Source organism: Triticum aestivum, chromosome 2A (genome assembly GCF_018294505.1).
Source record: "Triticum aestivum cultivar Chinese Spring chromosome 2A, IWGSC CS RefSeq v2.1, whole genome shotgun sequence".
NCBI lineage: Eukaryota > Viridiplantae > Streptophyta > Magnoliopsida > Poales > Poaceae > Triticum > Triticum aestivum.
The window spans coordinates 18,245,789-18,261,195 of NC_057797.1; the positions used below are offsets into that span (position 1 = coordinate 18,245,789).

General features: G+C 46.0%; 1 protein-coding gene across 1 annotated transcript in view; it reads right to left on the reverse strand.

The window, feature by feature from the left end:
- Positions 1-9,534: 9,534 nt before the first annotated feature.
- LOC123184336 (sodium/hydrogen exchanger 8-like) overlaps positions 9,535-15,407 on the reverse strand; it is a 36,568-nt gene continuing 30,695 nt past the window's right edge. Inside the window, exons 15-23 of the mRNA XM_044596482.1 lie at positions 14,961-15,192; positions 12,968-13,270; positions 12,424-12,521; positions 11,937-12,068; positions 11,601-11,819; positions 11,270-11,476; positions 10,421-10,679; positions 10,084-10,310; positions 9,535-9,992 (exon numbers count right to left, since the gene is read on the reverse strand). Of these exons, the coding sequence (XP_044452417.1) occupies positions 9,639-9,992; positions 10,084-10,310; positions 10,421-10,679; positions 11,270-11,476; positions 11,601-11,819; positions 11,937-12,068; positions 12,424-12,521; positions 12,968-13,270; positions 14,961-15,192 (2,031 nt within the window). The 3' untranslated portion in view covers positions 9,535-9,638. The remainder of the gene's footprint in view (positions 9,993-10,083; positions 10,311-10,420; positions 10,680-11,269; positions 11,477-11,600; positions 11,820-11,936; positions 12,069-12,423; positions 12,522-12,967; positions 13,271-14,960; positions 15,193-15,407) is intronic.

The window sequence follows — 15,407 nt, forward strand, 5'->3', positions numbered from 1 at the left end:
TTGTTTTTCTTCTTTTTCTCTTCCTTTCTCCCTTTTTTCTTTTTTAAAATCTTCTGACATTTTAAAATCTTAAAAATACAATTATATATCAAAAAACTAATTCATTTTAAAATCCCTTGAAGGTTTGACAAAAGGTTTGATACATCATTCAGTTCATCGACCAAATACAAAGTTTGGTACAATAAATTATTACACATCAATTCTTCCCTTGTACGTCCCTGCTTGCTTACGATTGTGCCGTATCCATGGAGCATCCTCATCATTTAACTTAATGCTTGGGTCAGTGTTCACTTTGAAGGGCGGAATTTCACCAAACATATTATAATCTTCTGACATGTCTGTCTTGTCCTCCACTCCCACGATGTTTCTTTTCCCTGAAAGAACAATGTGGCGCTTTGGATCATCGCATGATGTACTGATCGTTTTCTTATCTTTCCGTTTCCTCGGTTTGCTACTTATGTCCTTAAAATAAAAAACCTGAGCGACATCTTTGGCAAGGACGAATGGTTCGTCAAGGTAACCAAGATTGTTGAAATCCACCATTGTCATTCCGTATTGCTCGTCCACCTTTACCCCACCTCCTGTTAGCTTGAACCATTTGCACCGGAACAAAGGGACCTTAAAGGAGGGTCCATAGTCAAGTTCCCATATCTTCTCTATGTAACCATAATATGTGACCTTTTGCCCATTCTCGGTTCCTGCATCAAAGCGGACACCACTGTTTTGGTTGGTGCTCTTTTTATCTTGGGCGATGGTGTAAAATGTATTCCCATTTATCTCGTACCCGTGGAAAGTCGTTATAGTCGAAGATGGTTTCTTGGCTAACATGTACAGCTGATCTCCAATATCATTGTCATTCATGAAATGTTTTCGCAACCAACTGCCGAAAGTCTCCATGTGGGCCTTTCTAATCCAGGATTCAGGCTTCCCCGGGTTGTCCGAGCGTAAAATATTCTTGTGTTGCTCGAAGTACGGAGCCACCAAGCTGGAATTTTGCAGGACTATGTGGTGTGCTTCAGTCATAGAATGACCGTCCATACATATCGTGGTATCCCTTCCGATCTTGCCTTTTCCACTTAGTCTCCCCTCGTGCCGCGATTGAGGAATACCAATCGGCTTAAGGTCAGGAACATAGTCAATACAGAACTCAATTACCTCCTCATTTCCATAGCCCTTGACGATGCTTCCTTCTGGCCTAGCACGGTTACGAACATATTTCTTTAATACTCCCATGAACCTCTCAAAGGGGAACATATTGTGTAGAAATACAGGACCGAGAATGGAAATCTCTTCGACTAGGTGGACCAGGAGGTGCGTCATAATATCGAAGAAGGATGGTGGGAACACCAACTCGAAACTGACAAGGCATTGGACCACATCGTTCTGTAACCGTGGTAGATCTTCTGGATTGATTACCTTCTGAGAGATTGCATTGAGGAATGCACATAGCTTCACAATGGCTACTCGAACATTTTCCGGTAGGAGCCCCCTCAAAGCAATCGGAAGCAATTGCGTCATAATCACGTGGCAGTCGTGAGACTTCAGGTTTTGGAACTTTTTCTCCGGCATGTTTATTATTCCCTTTATATTCGACGAGAAGCCAGACGGGACCTTCATACTGCTCAGGCATTCAAAAAAAATGACCTTCTCTTCTTTGGTAAGAGCGTAGCTGGCACGACCTTGAAACCATTCCGGATGCCGGTCATCTGGGTCTTTCAAAAGTTGCTGGTCCTGCCGTGCTTCCTTTGTATCATTTGTCTTCCCATACACACCCAAGAAGCTTAGCAGGTTCACGCAAACATTCTTCGTAACATGCATCACGTCGATTGCAGAGCGGACCTCTAGGACTTTCCAATATTCTAGCTCCCAAAATATAGATTTCTTCTTCCACATGGGTGCGTGCCCGTCAACTCCCCGCGGAACTGATTGTCCTCCAGGACCCTTTCCAAAGATGACTTTCAAATCCTTGACCATATCAAATATCTCAGCACCAGTACGTTCCGCAGGCTTTGGCCGGTGATCTGCCTTCCCGTTGAAATGCTTGCCTTTCTTTCTTACGTTATGATTTCGGGGAAGAAATCGACGATGACCCAGGTACACGTTCTTCTTACAATTAACCAAACGTACACTTTCAGTCTCATGTAAGCAGTGCGTGCATGCATTGTATCCCTTATTTGTCTGTCCTGAAAGGTTACTGAGAGCAGGCCAATCGTTGATGGTTACAAAAAGCAACGCTCGTAGGTCAAATTCCTCTCCTTTGTGCTCATCCCAGACACGTACACCAGGTTTCGCCCACAACTGTAAAAGTTCTTCAACTAATGGCCTTAGGTACAGATCGATGTCGTTACCGGGTTGCTTAGGGCCTTGGATGAGAATTGGCATCATAATGAACTTCCGCTTCATGCACAACCAAGGAGGAAGGTTGTAGATGCATAGAGTCACGGGCCAGGTGCTATGGCTGGAGCTCTGCTCGCCAAAAGGATTAATGCCATCAGTATTTAGACCAAATCTTAAGTTCCTTGCGTCAGCTGCAAAATCTTTGAAAACTCTGTCGATCTTTCTCCATTGCGTTCCATCAGCGGTGTGTCTCGACTGCCCGTCGGACTTACGGTCCTCTTTGTGCCATCGCAACAACTTGGCATGCTTTTTGTTCATGAACAGATGTTTCAACCGTGGTATTATAGGAGCATACCACATCACCTTGGCGGGAACCCTCTTCCTGGGTTTCTCGCCCTCAACATCGTCACCAGGGTCATCGCCTCTGATCTTATAACGCAATGCAGTGCATACAGGGCATTCATTCAAATTCTCGTATTCACCGCGGTAGAGGATGCAGTCATTAATGCATGCATGTATCTTCTGAACCTCTAAACCTAGAGGGCAGACAACCTTCTTTGCTTCGTACGTACTGGCGGGCAACTCGTTATTCTTCGGCAACATATTCTTCAACATTTTCAGCAAATTTTCAAATGATGAGTCACCTACACCTTCCTGTGCCTTCCATTTTAGCAAATCCAGTGTGCAGCCCAGCTTTTTCAGACTATTATCGCATCCTGGATACAACGACTTTTTGTGATCCTCTAACATGCGATCCAAATTCTCCCTCTCCTTGTTAGTTTCGCAGCGTCTCCGTGCATCAGCAATGGTCCGACCAAGATCATCAGCGGGCTCATCATGTGCCTCTTCTTCACCTTCACCTAACCCTTCCCCACCTTCAGCATCATCCTCCATGAAAGTATCACCGAAATGATCACGATAGTTGTCATCGATATCATCCCCTTCTTCATCTTCTTCCATTCTGACCCCTCTTTCTCCATGCTTGGTCCAACAATAATAGCTTGGCATGAAACCATGCATAAGCAGGTCCATGTGAACTCTTCTTGGCGAGGAGTAACCCTTATCATTCTTACAGACAGCACATGGACAGATAATAAAACCTTGCTGCCTGTTCGCATTTGCCAGTACGAGGAAATCTTTCAAACCCGTAGTGAACTCGCCGGAGAGTCGGGAACCGTACATCCATTGCCGATTCATCTGCATTATTATTATATAAAGTATATAATTAACCATCATGCATTTGTTAAACTAAGTAGCTAGAAATAATACTAATTAAATAATGAACTACACACATGCGTATTTTATCAATGACACATGAAAGGTTCGAGTTGCTAACCGCGATCGCGGAGGAAAAATAAATGAGAAAGCTCAAGTGTGGCTTGTTTCAGGCTCTCGGGCATTTCATCAAACACCTTGTGTGCATAGGAGAAACCAAAAGCAAACCCACCACCACCCCACCACCACCTTCTGAAAATTGTGAAGTGATGAGCTGAGTGAAGTGAAGTGAGCTGAGTATATATAGGGATGGGCCTTTAGTCGCGGTTGGCCAGGCCAACCGGGACTAAAGCCCTCCCGCCCGCCAGCTGGATGGGCCTTTAGTCCCGGTTGGCCTGGCCAACCGGGACTAAAGGCCTTCGGGGACCTTTAGTCCCGGTTGGCCTGGCCAACCGGGACTAAAACCCCTCCCGTCGGCCAGCTGTCGACCGAGCGCGCTGGGCCCAGGTAGTTGGTCGCGGGTCTTCTCCCGAACCGCGACTAAAGACCCCTTTGGTCGCGGTTCGGTTCTTTTGGGGACTAATGGCGGCGTATGGAAGCCTCTTTTTCTACCAGTGGAAGGATATCTGGTGGACGTCGGGTCCGAAGCCCATCTCCACGACCAGCACCTCCTCCGTCTCCTCCTTCTCCTTTCGGCTCCTAGACACCTTGGGCCTCGTCACAAGTAACCAATAAGTGTTAATAACAAGAAAAAATTAATTAGAAAAAGAAAAAGGAAAAATCGTCCAGGATCCGTCTGGAAGATTTTTAAATTCCTGAAACTTTCCAGAAGGTTACCGAAGCAAGAACCAATGACCAGTGTTCCCAAAGTTCCAGTCAAGTTTTAGGAATCTTCGAAAACTTTCAAAGAATGTTCATATTCTCGAAACAGTTTGGTCTACTCGACCGCTCTCTATGCAAATAGGCAACTATTTGACGCAAAATGCGTCACATAGGATTTCAAGCACTTTACTTCAAATTGGAGGGTCACCGCATAGTGGAGCGTCAAGGTGGGTCCGCCCATGGCATGACTTTAGCAAGTCGGGAGCGAATGGGCTACTGTAGTGAACCAAGTACGGTGGTGAATATATTTTTAAAAATAGTTTTTTTAATAAACATATTTTGAATTTTCATAACATTTTTGAAGTTTTGATCATTTTTCCACAAATGTGATCATCTGGAAATTTAAGAATTGTTTGAAAAGAAGAACATTTTTTTGAAATTTGGAACGAAATATAGAAATTGAAAAAGAAATAGAACATTGGAGGGTCACCGAAATTTAAAATTTTAGTAATATTTTGAATTTTCGAAACATTTTTTCATAACATTGGGGTGACGTGGAACCACGTCGTGGGCGACGGCATAGGCTACGGGCAGTTTATACAGGCGGTAGGCAAGCTCGCCCGCGACCTGCCGTCGCCGTCCGTCGTCCCTGTGAGGTCAGAGGATTCACTCACGTTGGGGCTGCCTCCGTTCTGCGCCAGCTACACTGAGATTAAGCGCAGCCCCCAGCCGTGTCCGATGGCGTTGCTCGAGATCACCGTCCTGTCAAGCCTAATAAGCCGCATCAAACGTAACTACTCATCCATGAACCACAGACAGCCGTGCTTCGTGTTCGACGCAGTCACCGCCGTGCTGTGGCAGTGCCGGACCGTGCCATCATGTCGCGGTGCTTAGCTTCGTGTCCGACGAGCGAGAGTACGCGGGGGTCAAGGAGGGCTACTACGGCAACTGCGTGGTGCCGCACCTGGCCGTGGCAACGAGCGGCCATGTCGTGGACCTGGTGAAGATCATCCTGCATGCCAAGGACCGGGTGCCCGACATGTCGGCCATGGAAGAGCTGCGGCGGTTGGATGGCTACGACTTTCTGAGCGTAACCTGCTGGAGAAACATTAGCCTGGAGGCGCCTGATTTCGGCTCGGGGAGGCCGGCAAGAGTGATGGGGCACTGGCCGCACACGACCAGCCTGCCGCTCTGCATGGCGTGCATCCCGTGCAAGGACGTCGACCAGTATAGCTGCTCGTCCCTCTGCGTGAGGGAGGAGCACGCCGGCGCCTTCCTCCAGGAGTTAGCCAAGATGGACCTTATTATTAACCCTCTTTCAGCTTCGTCCAAGCTTCAGATTGAAACGGATTAATTGCGCAAAAACCACCACATTAATTGAGAGCTAGTTCATCAACTGTAGACGTGTAGTTTTTGTTCCCCAAAAAATTGTAGAAATGTGTTTCATGCAAACCTAACCCTCAAGATGGTGCTTTCGCGCAATTAACTCCTTTGAAACGCTGATGGATGATCCGGAAAAGAAAAAATAGTGATGGATTAACATGTGATTTAATTTTGCTCCTTGGTGTTTCTGTTTTGCTTCTACTTTCTAATGCATCTTGTTGGGATATTGTAAGTTGTCTTGCCTCTCAATGTGTGTAACTGATATTATATGGAATTATGGAAGCGGTGCGGTTCTTTGGGACACAATGACACGCGAGGTCGACATCAAGGCAGCACATTATGGCTTTGAGATTCGCACTTAATATAGCGTTTTATGAATACATGTTAGATACACAAGGCTCTATTGGGAAAACACTCTTATACTTGCAGTGTACGATTTGCTAGTGCCATTGCGTTAGTCTAAGCGCGACATGTAATTATGAAAATAAATGAAGGTGTCATGGTCCTGCTAGTGCAACGCCTGAGAGGAAGCTGGGCGGCACAGCCGTATTGGCAGCTCATCATCATCTGGGTGTAGGCATCTCTTTAGATTCTCTTCCTTGGATGAGCTTACCACGGATGATGTACTCTTGAGGCTCGTCATCACCGCTCTGTGAATCATGTGTATTCAGATAAAAGATGTTAGTCCTTATGAAGCCATCACTGGTAAGACAAATGTATAACAGAATTTTGTGGTTATGGATGCATTAACAACAGAACTTTATGTTGAGAAATGTAGTAGAAAACCAAATAAAATCGCCCTACGATCACCCAGGAACAATATGAAGATGCATATAGGGTTTGGATCAACGATCGTTACCGACTCTGGAGTGCAGGGGAAATAGACGGGTCGGTGTAGATCCTATTTGGAGCATAGATTAAAATCGTGGGCGAGAGGAAATCGCGCCATGAAAATCTCCCGCGATAGTTTATGAGGAAACAGCGTGATCTCCGGCTATTGCGGGGCGATCTCCCGCGATTTTGGGAAACAAACAAATCGTGGGGCGGACTACATGCAGAATGCAGAGATAGTGCCGCGATCACTGTCTTTACGCCCGTGATTTTAATCTATGATACGGAGTCCCTCAAACCGTAGATCATATTTGGTGAAGATGATCATTGATGTCAAGGGAAACTCCGAAGCGGTCGTTGTTTTGATCACTTCGGAGTTTCTTCCTCTTGGCTTAGGCATAACTTCAGTCTTGTATGACTTTGCTTTTTCCTGGCACGATTCTTTGTTTATGTCTGTTGCTGTTGACTGTGCATCTTAGGGCATCTCCAGCCGCGCCCCATGAAGGTCTCCCCAGGCGTTTTTTTTTGCGCCGGCGCTGAAAAATCGGCCCAGTCGCGCCCCCAGGAGCCTGATTTTTGCCGGCCTGGGCCGAAAACAGCGCCGGCGGACCCAGGCCGAACCCAACGCGCTGGGGGGCGCCCGGGGGCGTCGGGCGAACTTTTTTGGCGCGAAAAAGACGCGGGCCCGCCGCGTCAGCGACACGATTCTCTTCTCGCCCCTTCGTCGTCCTCATCGCCTCGTTTCCCGCGGCGAATCAATGCCAAAGCTGCCGCGCTGCCGCGCCGGTCAGCTTGTGTCGTTGATGCCTCACGGGTGGCGCAGTGAAGGCCGGACGACGCGCGTCCCTCGCCCTCCCTCGCCCGCCACGCGTACACACGGCGGCCACGCATACGGGCGGCGCCTCGGCCTATATAAGACACTCACCAGCGTGCTCGGCGATCACAGTCTCCACTCTCCTCTCCCTCGCCCCTGTCGTCGTTCCTCCCTCTCCTCTCTCTCGCCGTCTCCAGAACCCATGGCCGAGCGCTTCCCAGGCGACGGCGCGGCGGCGAACGGCTTCGGCCGCCGCCATCTCCACGAGGACGAGGCTCGCCTCCTTTACGAGGCCTAGTACCCGGTCCCGCCGGACATGCGGGTGCCTGGCGCGTGGAGGATCAGCGCCGGCGGCGTGCCGGTGCTCCCGGTACCCACCGGCGCGATGCGGCGTGCGGAGATCACGCGCATCCGCGCAAACCTGCCGCGGGCGGCGAGGGAGGACCTCGGTACGTCCCCGACAGCCCGCTCTGGGGGCCCTACTTCCGGCGCCTCCACGACCAGCAGCTCGAGGCCACCAACGGTGTAGAGCCCTCCGGCAGGCTAAACTCCGCCGGCCGGCGTCTGTGGTGGGGCATGCCCGGGCGCACGTTGGAGGCCATCCTCCAGTACATCGAGGGCGGCAACACGCCGTGTCTCGGGTACCCCGCCCCCCTTCCTTCTCACGCCGCCGGGGAAGCTCTTGGACCCCGAGGCGCCTGGAGACCGGGGGGTCCTCCTCGTCGTCCGGCGGCTCGCCCTGCCTCTGCCCCGTCAAGCCGGAGCCACAGGGCACGCCGGTCAGCGCGCGCATCCGCAGCTCCGGCGTCCGCATCGGCGCCAACGCCTCCCCACCCACCGGCCGATTCGTCCTCGTCGAGCCCAAGCCAGAGCCCGGCCTCCCCGCGGAGTACGAGGAGATAGCCCGGCGCGGCTTCTCCGACGAGGACGCCCAGCGGTGGGCGCGGGACGACTACCTCCGCGAGATCGCCGCCCGCAAGCGTGGGCGCGAGGACGAGCACGGCGTCGTGGTCCTCGACAGCGACGACGACGACGCCCCTGGACCTTCCAACTCGCCGCGCCAACCGGGGGAGGGATGCAGCAGGGATGGCGGAGGCGCAGGCGGGGGCGGCGGCGGCGACGACGACGACGACGAGACGACGGCGGTGACTACACGCGGTTCTACAGCCTCCTCGGCATGTAAACCGCGTGCGCGGGCGGCGAGGCGGGCGGCGAGGGAGACGTCGGGGCTAGCCCGCGGAAGTTTTTTTTCTTTTTTGTAAAATATGTTTAAGTTTGAACGAACTCGCCGATGTTTGCGTTAAATTTCGTCGTGTTTGCGCCTATTTTGAATTTTTTAAATAAACGTGGGCGCCGCTACTGGGGGGCATCACGCCCCCAGTGCGCGGTTTTGCGCCGGCGCGCCCCCAGCGGGCGATTTTTTGCCCTTGCTGAGGGGCCAACGGCTGGAGATGCCCTTAGTCATGCATAAATCGGGTGTGTGTTCATTGTGTTAGTATTCTCTTGATACTTTATTTTGAGTCAATAAAATACACCCATAATTAATAGGGGAAAATGAATAGTATGTATGAACTCTCAGAGAACTGGTGTACAACTCTATAAGAATATATGAACTCTCGGAACTGGTGTAGCATGATTTCGCTGTCTAATTCACCTACGTTCTCCTCGTCATAGAGCATGTTGAATTTGCCACAACCTTTCTGAAGAGACAGGATTTTCAACTCTCATGTACTACATCCGAGTGAGAAAAAAAAGGGTATTATACTAAATCCAAACAAATGTATAATTTAGCGACATCAAACTCAGTGGCGGAGACAGGGGGACCAGCAGGGGCCCTGGCCCCCCCTAACACCAGTGATTTAGTACTAATTTGCTTATGTATAGTACAGGTTTAGTGATCATTTGCTGTAAAAAGCTCATGTTTTCAGTGTTTGGCCCTCCCCAGCCTGTGTTAGCCTCATTTGGCCCCTCTAATCAAATATTTCTGGCTCCGCCACTGATCAAACTTTATCAAGTGTTTGAGGTTCTTGCGAACTTTCATCCAAAAATTACATCTGAGGAGCTCTCACAAAACAAAAGTCGCTGCTCAAAGTTTTGTGAGCGTTATTATCGTAATTTCTGCACGTGTACTGATATACATGCAACATGGGGCCACTTTTTTTGCGGGGAACAGCATGGTGCCATTGGTCACAACAATTATTATGCAGAAAGAAGGAAATACGGGTACATGCATCCATCAGTCGCCCCGCGGCGGCACACTGGTGGTCCGATGGAAGGAGAGCATGCTGGGAGAGTCCACTTTAACGATGACTTCTTCCCCCGCAGATTCATCGCTTGAGTTATCATCTTCCGCCACTGTCACCCTGCGTTGTCGGGCTGCTTCTAGGGGCGGAAAGGGCACAAGTGCCGGATAAAGAGCAGATGTTGTGTTCATCGTCGCATTGGAACCTTCTGACCTCGCAACAAGCAGACGCGGCTGCGTGCTGGATGCCATCCTTGAAGGTGCCTTGGCATAGGATGCGATGTGCTTGTGGTTCGCTTCCGCGCGATTGAGGCTCAGTCGTCGCTGAGCACAGTGCATGTCATCCATCTGTGAATGAGATGATCCACGTTTTTAGTTGAGTTGATCACACACACACACACACACACACACACACACACACACACACACACACACACACACAGAGATCATATCTGGCTATGAGACAAACAGGATATAAGAAAAAACTGACATGCTCTTTGCTCTGCGTTGGTGGTGGTCCAAGGGTCGGAGACGGAGACAGCAACGATGCACTTGTTTGCAGATCGGATTCTATATCTGGCATGTCTATTTCAATTAGGATGGCCCTTGTTCTAGCTTCCACCTGATAACTGGTTGCAGTATAGTAGTAGTCTATATGGCTCATGGCTGTAAACAAGTGAACTCATCAATTACTTGTAAAATAAATTAAAATAAAATACTAGTTTTGCTTCCATAACAAACAGAATAACTGTTCGATTGGTGAAAATATTGAGAACCTGAAGACTGCAGGCCAGATAAGTTTAAATCAGCGCTTGATGGCAGCAGCACAGCTGGAGGTGTGATCAGATGTTGGTGTGTTGTCTTGAGAAACCCTTCGAGTAAGATGCCTATGTAATTATGCCCGAGTTCAAACTCTTCCCCATTAATGTAGATGTTCATACTAGATCTTTCAGAAAGGAGAACCCTCATCTTACGCATTGCCATTTTCTCAAATATCTGAGGGAGAAAAATCATCGCAATAACTAGAGCGCTTTCCTGTAATTTCCATGTACGAATGATTAATTTGAGGCTTAACAGATGTGAAAAAAGGTAACAATGTTATACCAAATCGACCTAGTGGAGCACACTAGGTAGTAAGAATACTCTACCCATTCACTGTTATAAGATATTTTGGATATTTTAATATGGACTATATACAGACTGAAATGAGTGAACAAACACACTAAAATGCGTCTATATACAGCTGATTCAATAAAATTGAAAACATCTTGTAATAGTAACAGAGGGAGTACTTGATAGCAATCTGGTGAAGCGATGTGCCCAAGTAAAAACCCAATTTGGGTGAAGAGAAGCAAAAACCCAATTTGCAACGGTTGTTGTAAGATCGCACATGTTTTAGAGGAAAGGCACGATTGCCCTGCTTTTTTAATAAACATATTTGAAATTAGTAATCAGCAGGATTTGAAACCCTATTAAGAACCACAGAAGAAAAAATCTACTTCACTGACACTTGCAGAATAAAAAGGAAGTAACAAAAGAAAAAGGAGTATGCAATTCGAGAAATGTTCAAGCGTCAAAAATGTTCATGAGTACATGCTTACGTAGGCAGCATTATGCGAGGATACCTGCCACATAAAATCCTCAGCAGAAGGATCAGACTGGCGCAATTGCTCGATTTTTTCAGCTTCAATGAAGAAACAGTGCACCACCGATTCTGTAGTAACGTCACAAATATATGGCTTTCCGGTCAATGCCTCGTATAGACCCAAAGTGCTTCCATGTGGCAAAATTGGATCTAATGAATGCCTTCTGCTTAGTCTCTGACTTGTCCACTGTAGAGAAAGGAGGCAAGGGGAGGTATATGTTCATCATTTAACCAGCCAGAAACATACATGTATATACTTTCACTAAAATGTAATAACACGGTCTTGACTCTAGCTTGAGGCAGAAACATACCTTTACTATTCCAGCCGAAACAAGCCATATACCAGTCGGCCTTGAGCCTTCCCTGTAAAGGATTTGTCCATGTCCTTTTATTGTTTCCCTTGCATTACTTAACAATAGACCACGAACAGCAGAAGGCAGTGCACCGACTAAAGGATGAGAGCTTAAAAGTTCGCTAACTCTTGGCATTTTAACCATCGGTGGATTCCTTTTAAGCTTCTTCAAGTCTGTCTGCCAAGTGAATTATTTACTAGGGTTAACATCCTGCAATTTGTGAACTGAAACCAGAGAGATCGATTCACTTTCACTTCGCATGCAATAAGAAATGAAACCATATATTCCAACTACCTGCAAAGCATCATCGAGATGTACCATTTCCTCTTCCTCGAGCAACCCAGTCTTCCTGAGGTCTTGAATATACTTGCTCAAGTGTGTCAATACCGCATATGTTACTTGTCGAGTCATTAATGCACCAAGCACCTGAAAATTGTTGAAATAACTTCAGAAACTAGATAATAGTGTCCTGCCAAAAAATAAGAGAAAGGAATAAAAGAATCTAGATAGCATGTGATAATGGTGAATTATCTGGATCACCGAGGGTATTCTTTTTAATCAATATGGCATTCCTTAGTTTATTCATGTCATGGAGTTTTTCTCATTATTACAGACCTAATTTTTAAATACAAAATGAAGTACTCGAAAGCTAGTGTGCTTTCATCATCAAGTTTTGCAGGAGATTGCTAGTTGAACGAATTTATCAAGATTTGGAGAGGCTAATGATTAATGAGCCCATAATAATTTGAGTCAAATGATAGAAGCACATTGTAACCACAACCTGAGGGAATGTAACACGAACATCTTCTAGAAACTTTTTTGCTTCCTCCCCTGCAGCAGTACTTTCATCGATCACAATTCTTGCCATTTCACTTTCACCTGAAGAAGAAGAATATAAAACTATTAAAATGGTGAAGTGGATTAGGATATTTATCTCCAGTACCCATAAAACAGTGTGCAAATGGGACTTCAGACAACCTTTTCATGGTAGTTGCAAAATAAAGTAAAGTCGTTCAGGGTTCGACCTTGATAAGCTTGAAACATTTTGATGTTGCTATACCTCACAAGTCTGAGCACTAAATACCGTAACTGGTTGATTCTATAGGAAAGCAATCCATCCACTTTCTCTTCCTACTTATATGAACTACAACAGCGGACACCTACACCAAGAATATGTTCTCACACTCTCATACATAACATTCTCATATAGGCACCAACTACTGAGATAGAATTTTGTCTGTACATTTTTCAGGACTTTATAGGCCAAACAAATAGTAGTATAAAACTAGCACATGACAACATTTAAAGAGTAAGAAGGATATTACCGAGAAAATCATGTAGTTGCCTCCTTGCAGTTCTATGAGCATTGAGAAATGCTGCACATGTGCAACATCCTAGCTCCAATCTTTCTACTGTGAAGTATGTGATAAGCCTTTGTGGCAACCTGCTCATTTGAAGGAACCTATAGTAATTTGAGAATTGTACATTGGACCGCAACACCTTCCAGTCGCATAATGGTTGACTAGAAACGAGATCCTTAGCTTCGTCAACAGATCTCATCAAAATATTTGTTGTAGATTGAGTTATTCGTCCCTCTTCAAGCATTCCAAAGTAAGCGGCTTGCACACCTGACAAAAATATTTGTTGTAATGTTTTTAAACTAATCATGTTTAGTCCCTCCATTCTCTATAATTGTACATGGCCTCAAAATTATCTCTTTCAAAATCTTTTATACACTGAGTAAATAACCGTGTAGTTATATCAATATTTTCACTGGCGAGCCTACTTAAACACAGTGCAAGTCGTTAAACAGTTGTGAGTGCATAGACTTCTCATGAAATTTCAGATTTAGTGCCTCATTGGTGGACCATAGATAGATACAATGAAACAGATGTAGTAGTATGAAATTGCATATTCTCATACCTATTTCAAGATAAGTAGAATCAATGATGAAATATTAAGTAATAACTCAAGAACAAAGAAAAAAGGCAAACAGAATGATACAGAATGTTAATAAGATACACAGAACTAATATGTACCAAAAGTCCCTAACATAGCTACTGAAATATGTTCCACAGAACAAAGAGTGATGTGTTGGCCCGAGTAAAATCCAAATTCCAATTCATGTAGAGAATATGTACCAAAATTATGACCAAGACAGAACTAAATGAGAGCCTACGGTTTAGTTACAATCATGTACAGTAAAATTTTGTGTGTGTGTGTGTGTGGAAAAACGTATCGTAAAAATGTGGGTACTTACTACTGCAAGATATTCGATAGGATATTGACGGCAAAGATACATAGCATTTTATTCTATGTAATAAGATATACTGTAGATCTTCAAAATTTTCCATCTAGCTCCCTGGAACTCCCGAATTGCACACCTAACCTACTAAACAAGGTAGTGGTTTATGGCAGGTCCAAAGCACCTCACACTAGTGTAGAAACCCTTATAGAGCAACAACATTAGCAGCGCACCTCAAAAGTGCCACGCCATTGGTATTTGTCCAAAATACGAGCGACATGTTCGGATATGCACACGCCACTAATTAAGCATCACTTGTCACGTGCCGACAGAAGGGCACGCCACTATTAAGTGGTACCCAACAGTCCGACCTAGCATAAGTTAATTGTGGTGTTTGGAGCACCCCACTACTACGAGGAATACTAGTGGCGTAACAGGCACGCCACTAGTAACTGGCGTCGGGGCAGCTTCTGAAACCCACTTCCTAATTAATTGTGGGGCCTTTTGTCGACACGCCACCAATAAGCCTTATAACAGTGGCGTGCTACATGGCGACACACACCACTACTAACATGTGCATGGGTCCCGCTTAGTCACAATATTCTTCTTTGAAGGCACACCACTAGTTAGTACATAGCTTACTCCCCCCGCAAAAAAGTACATAGCTTATTCGTTGTGTGCTCACTATGAGGCATGCCACTAATAGATCTACTCAAATAATTGAAGTGAGCTCGGTGAACACATGTGAGCCCTCTCCTTCTTTCCTCCTCCTCTCCTTCACTTTCTTGCTCCTCACCTTGTTCTTTCCTCCAACTCTCCCTCTCACCTACACCACCTCTCATTTTTAGATCTAACTAATTAATTAGGATTGGCAGAGATTTAACTGGCTAGCTAACTACTTAAGCCATCTAGATCTAATCTTTCTCTATCATCCGCTCCCTCACGTATATTAAAATTCTCTCATTCTCTCATCCATTAATAATGCATGGTTAGCTCCTAAAACAAAGGGAGGGGGAGCAATCAACCAAACATCAAATTTAATTAGCATGTTATCATGCAACTAAATTGCATACCATTCAAAAGCCGCACTCGGGTATCCAACAAATTCATGGTATGTGTGTGATCATCTTTGTCAGGAACATCATGAGGATGTGCTTGTACATCTTCCAAGTTATTCAAACATGTGATATATTTCTTAACAGTAATCCAATCAACTGTCCCAAGTTCCTCATCATCCTTGAGATCACCAAAAGCCTCCAATGCCTTATTTAGCATCCCATATCTTGTATACTTCAATACACGAAACTACAGTGCAGGAAATCAGATTAGAAAATTAGGCATGAAAAGAACATAACTATGCTATTTCATATTCATCAATGATATGTGAAACCAAAACTAGTTTTGTTTCTGGTTCAAGGTGAGAGTCATACCAAACCCACACACCCTTGAGTAGAGCATAGAGGAGGCTTAATAATAAATGGAAGGCAATGAAGAACTTTTGAAGCTACAAGGGGTCAAAG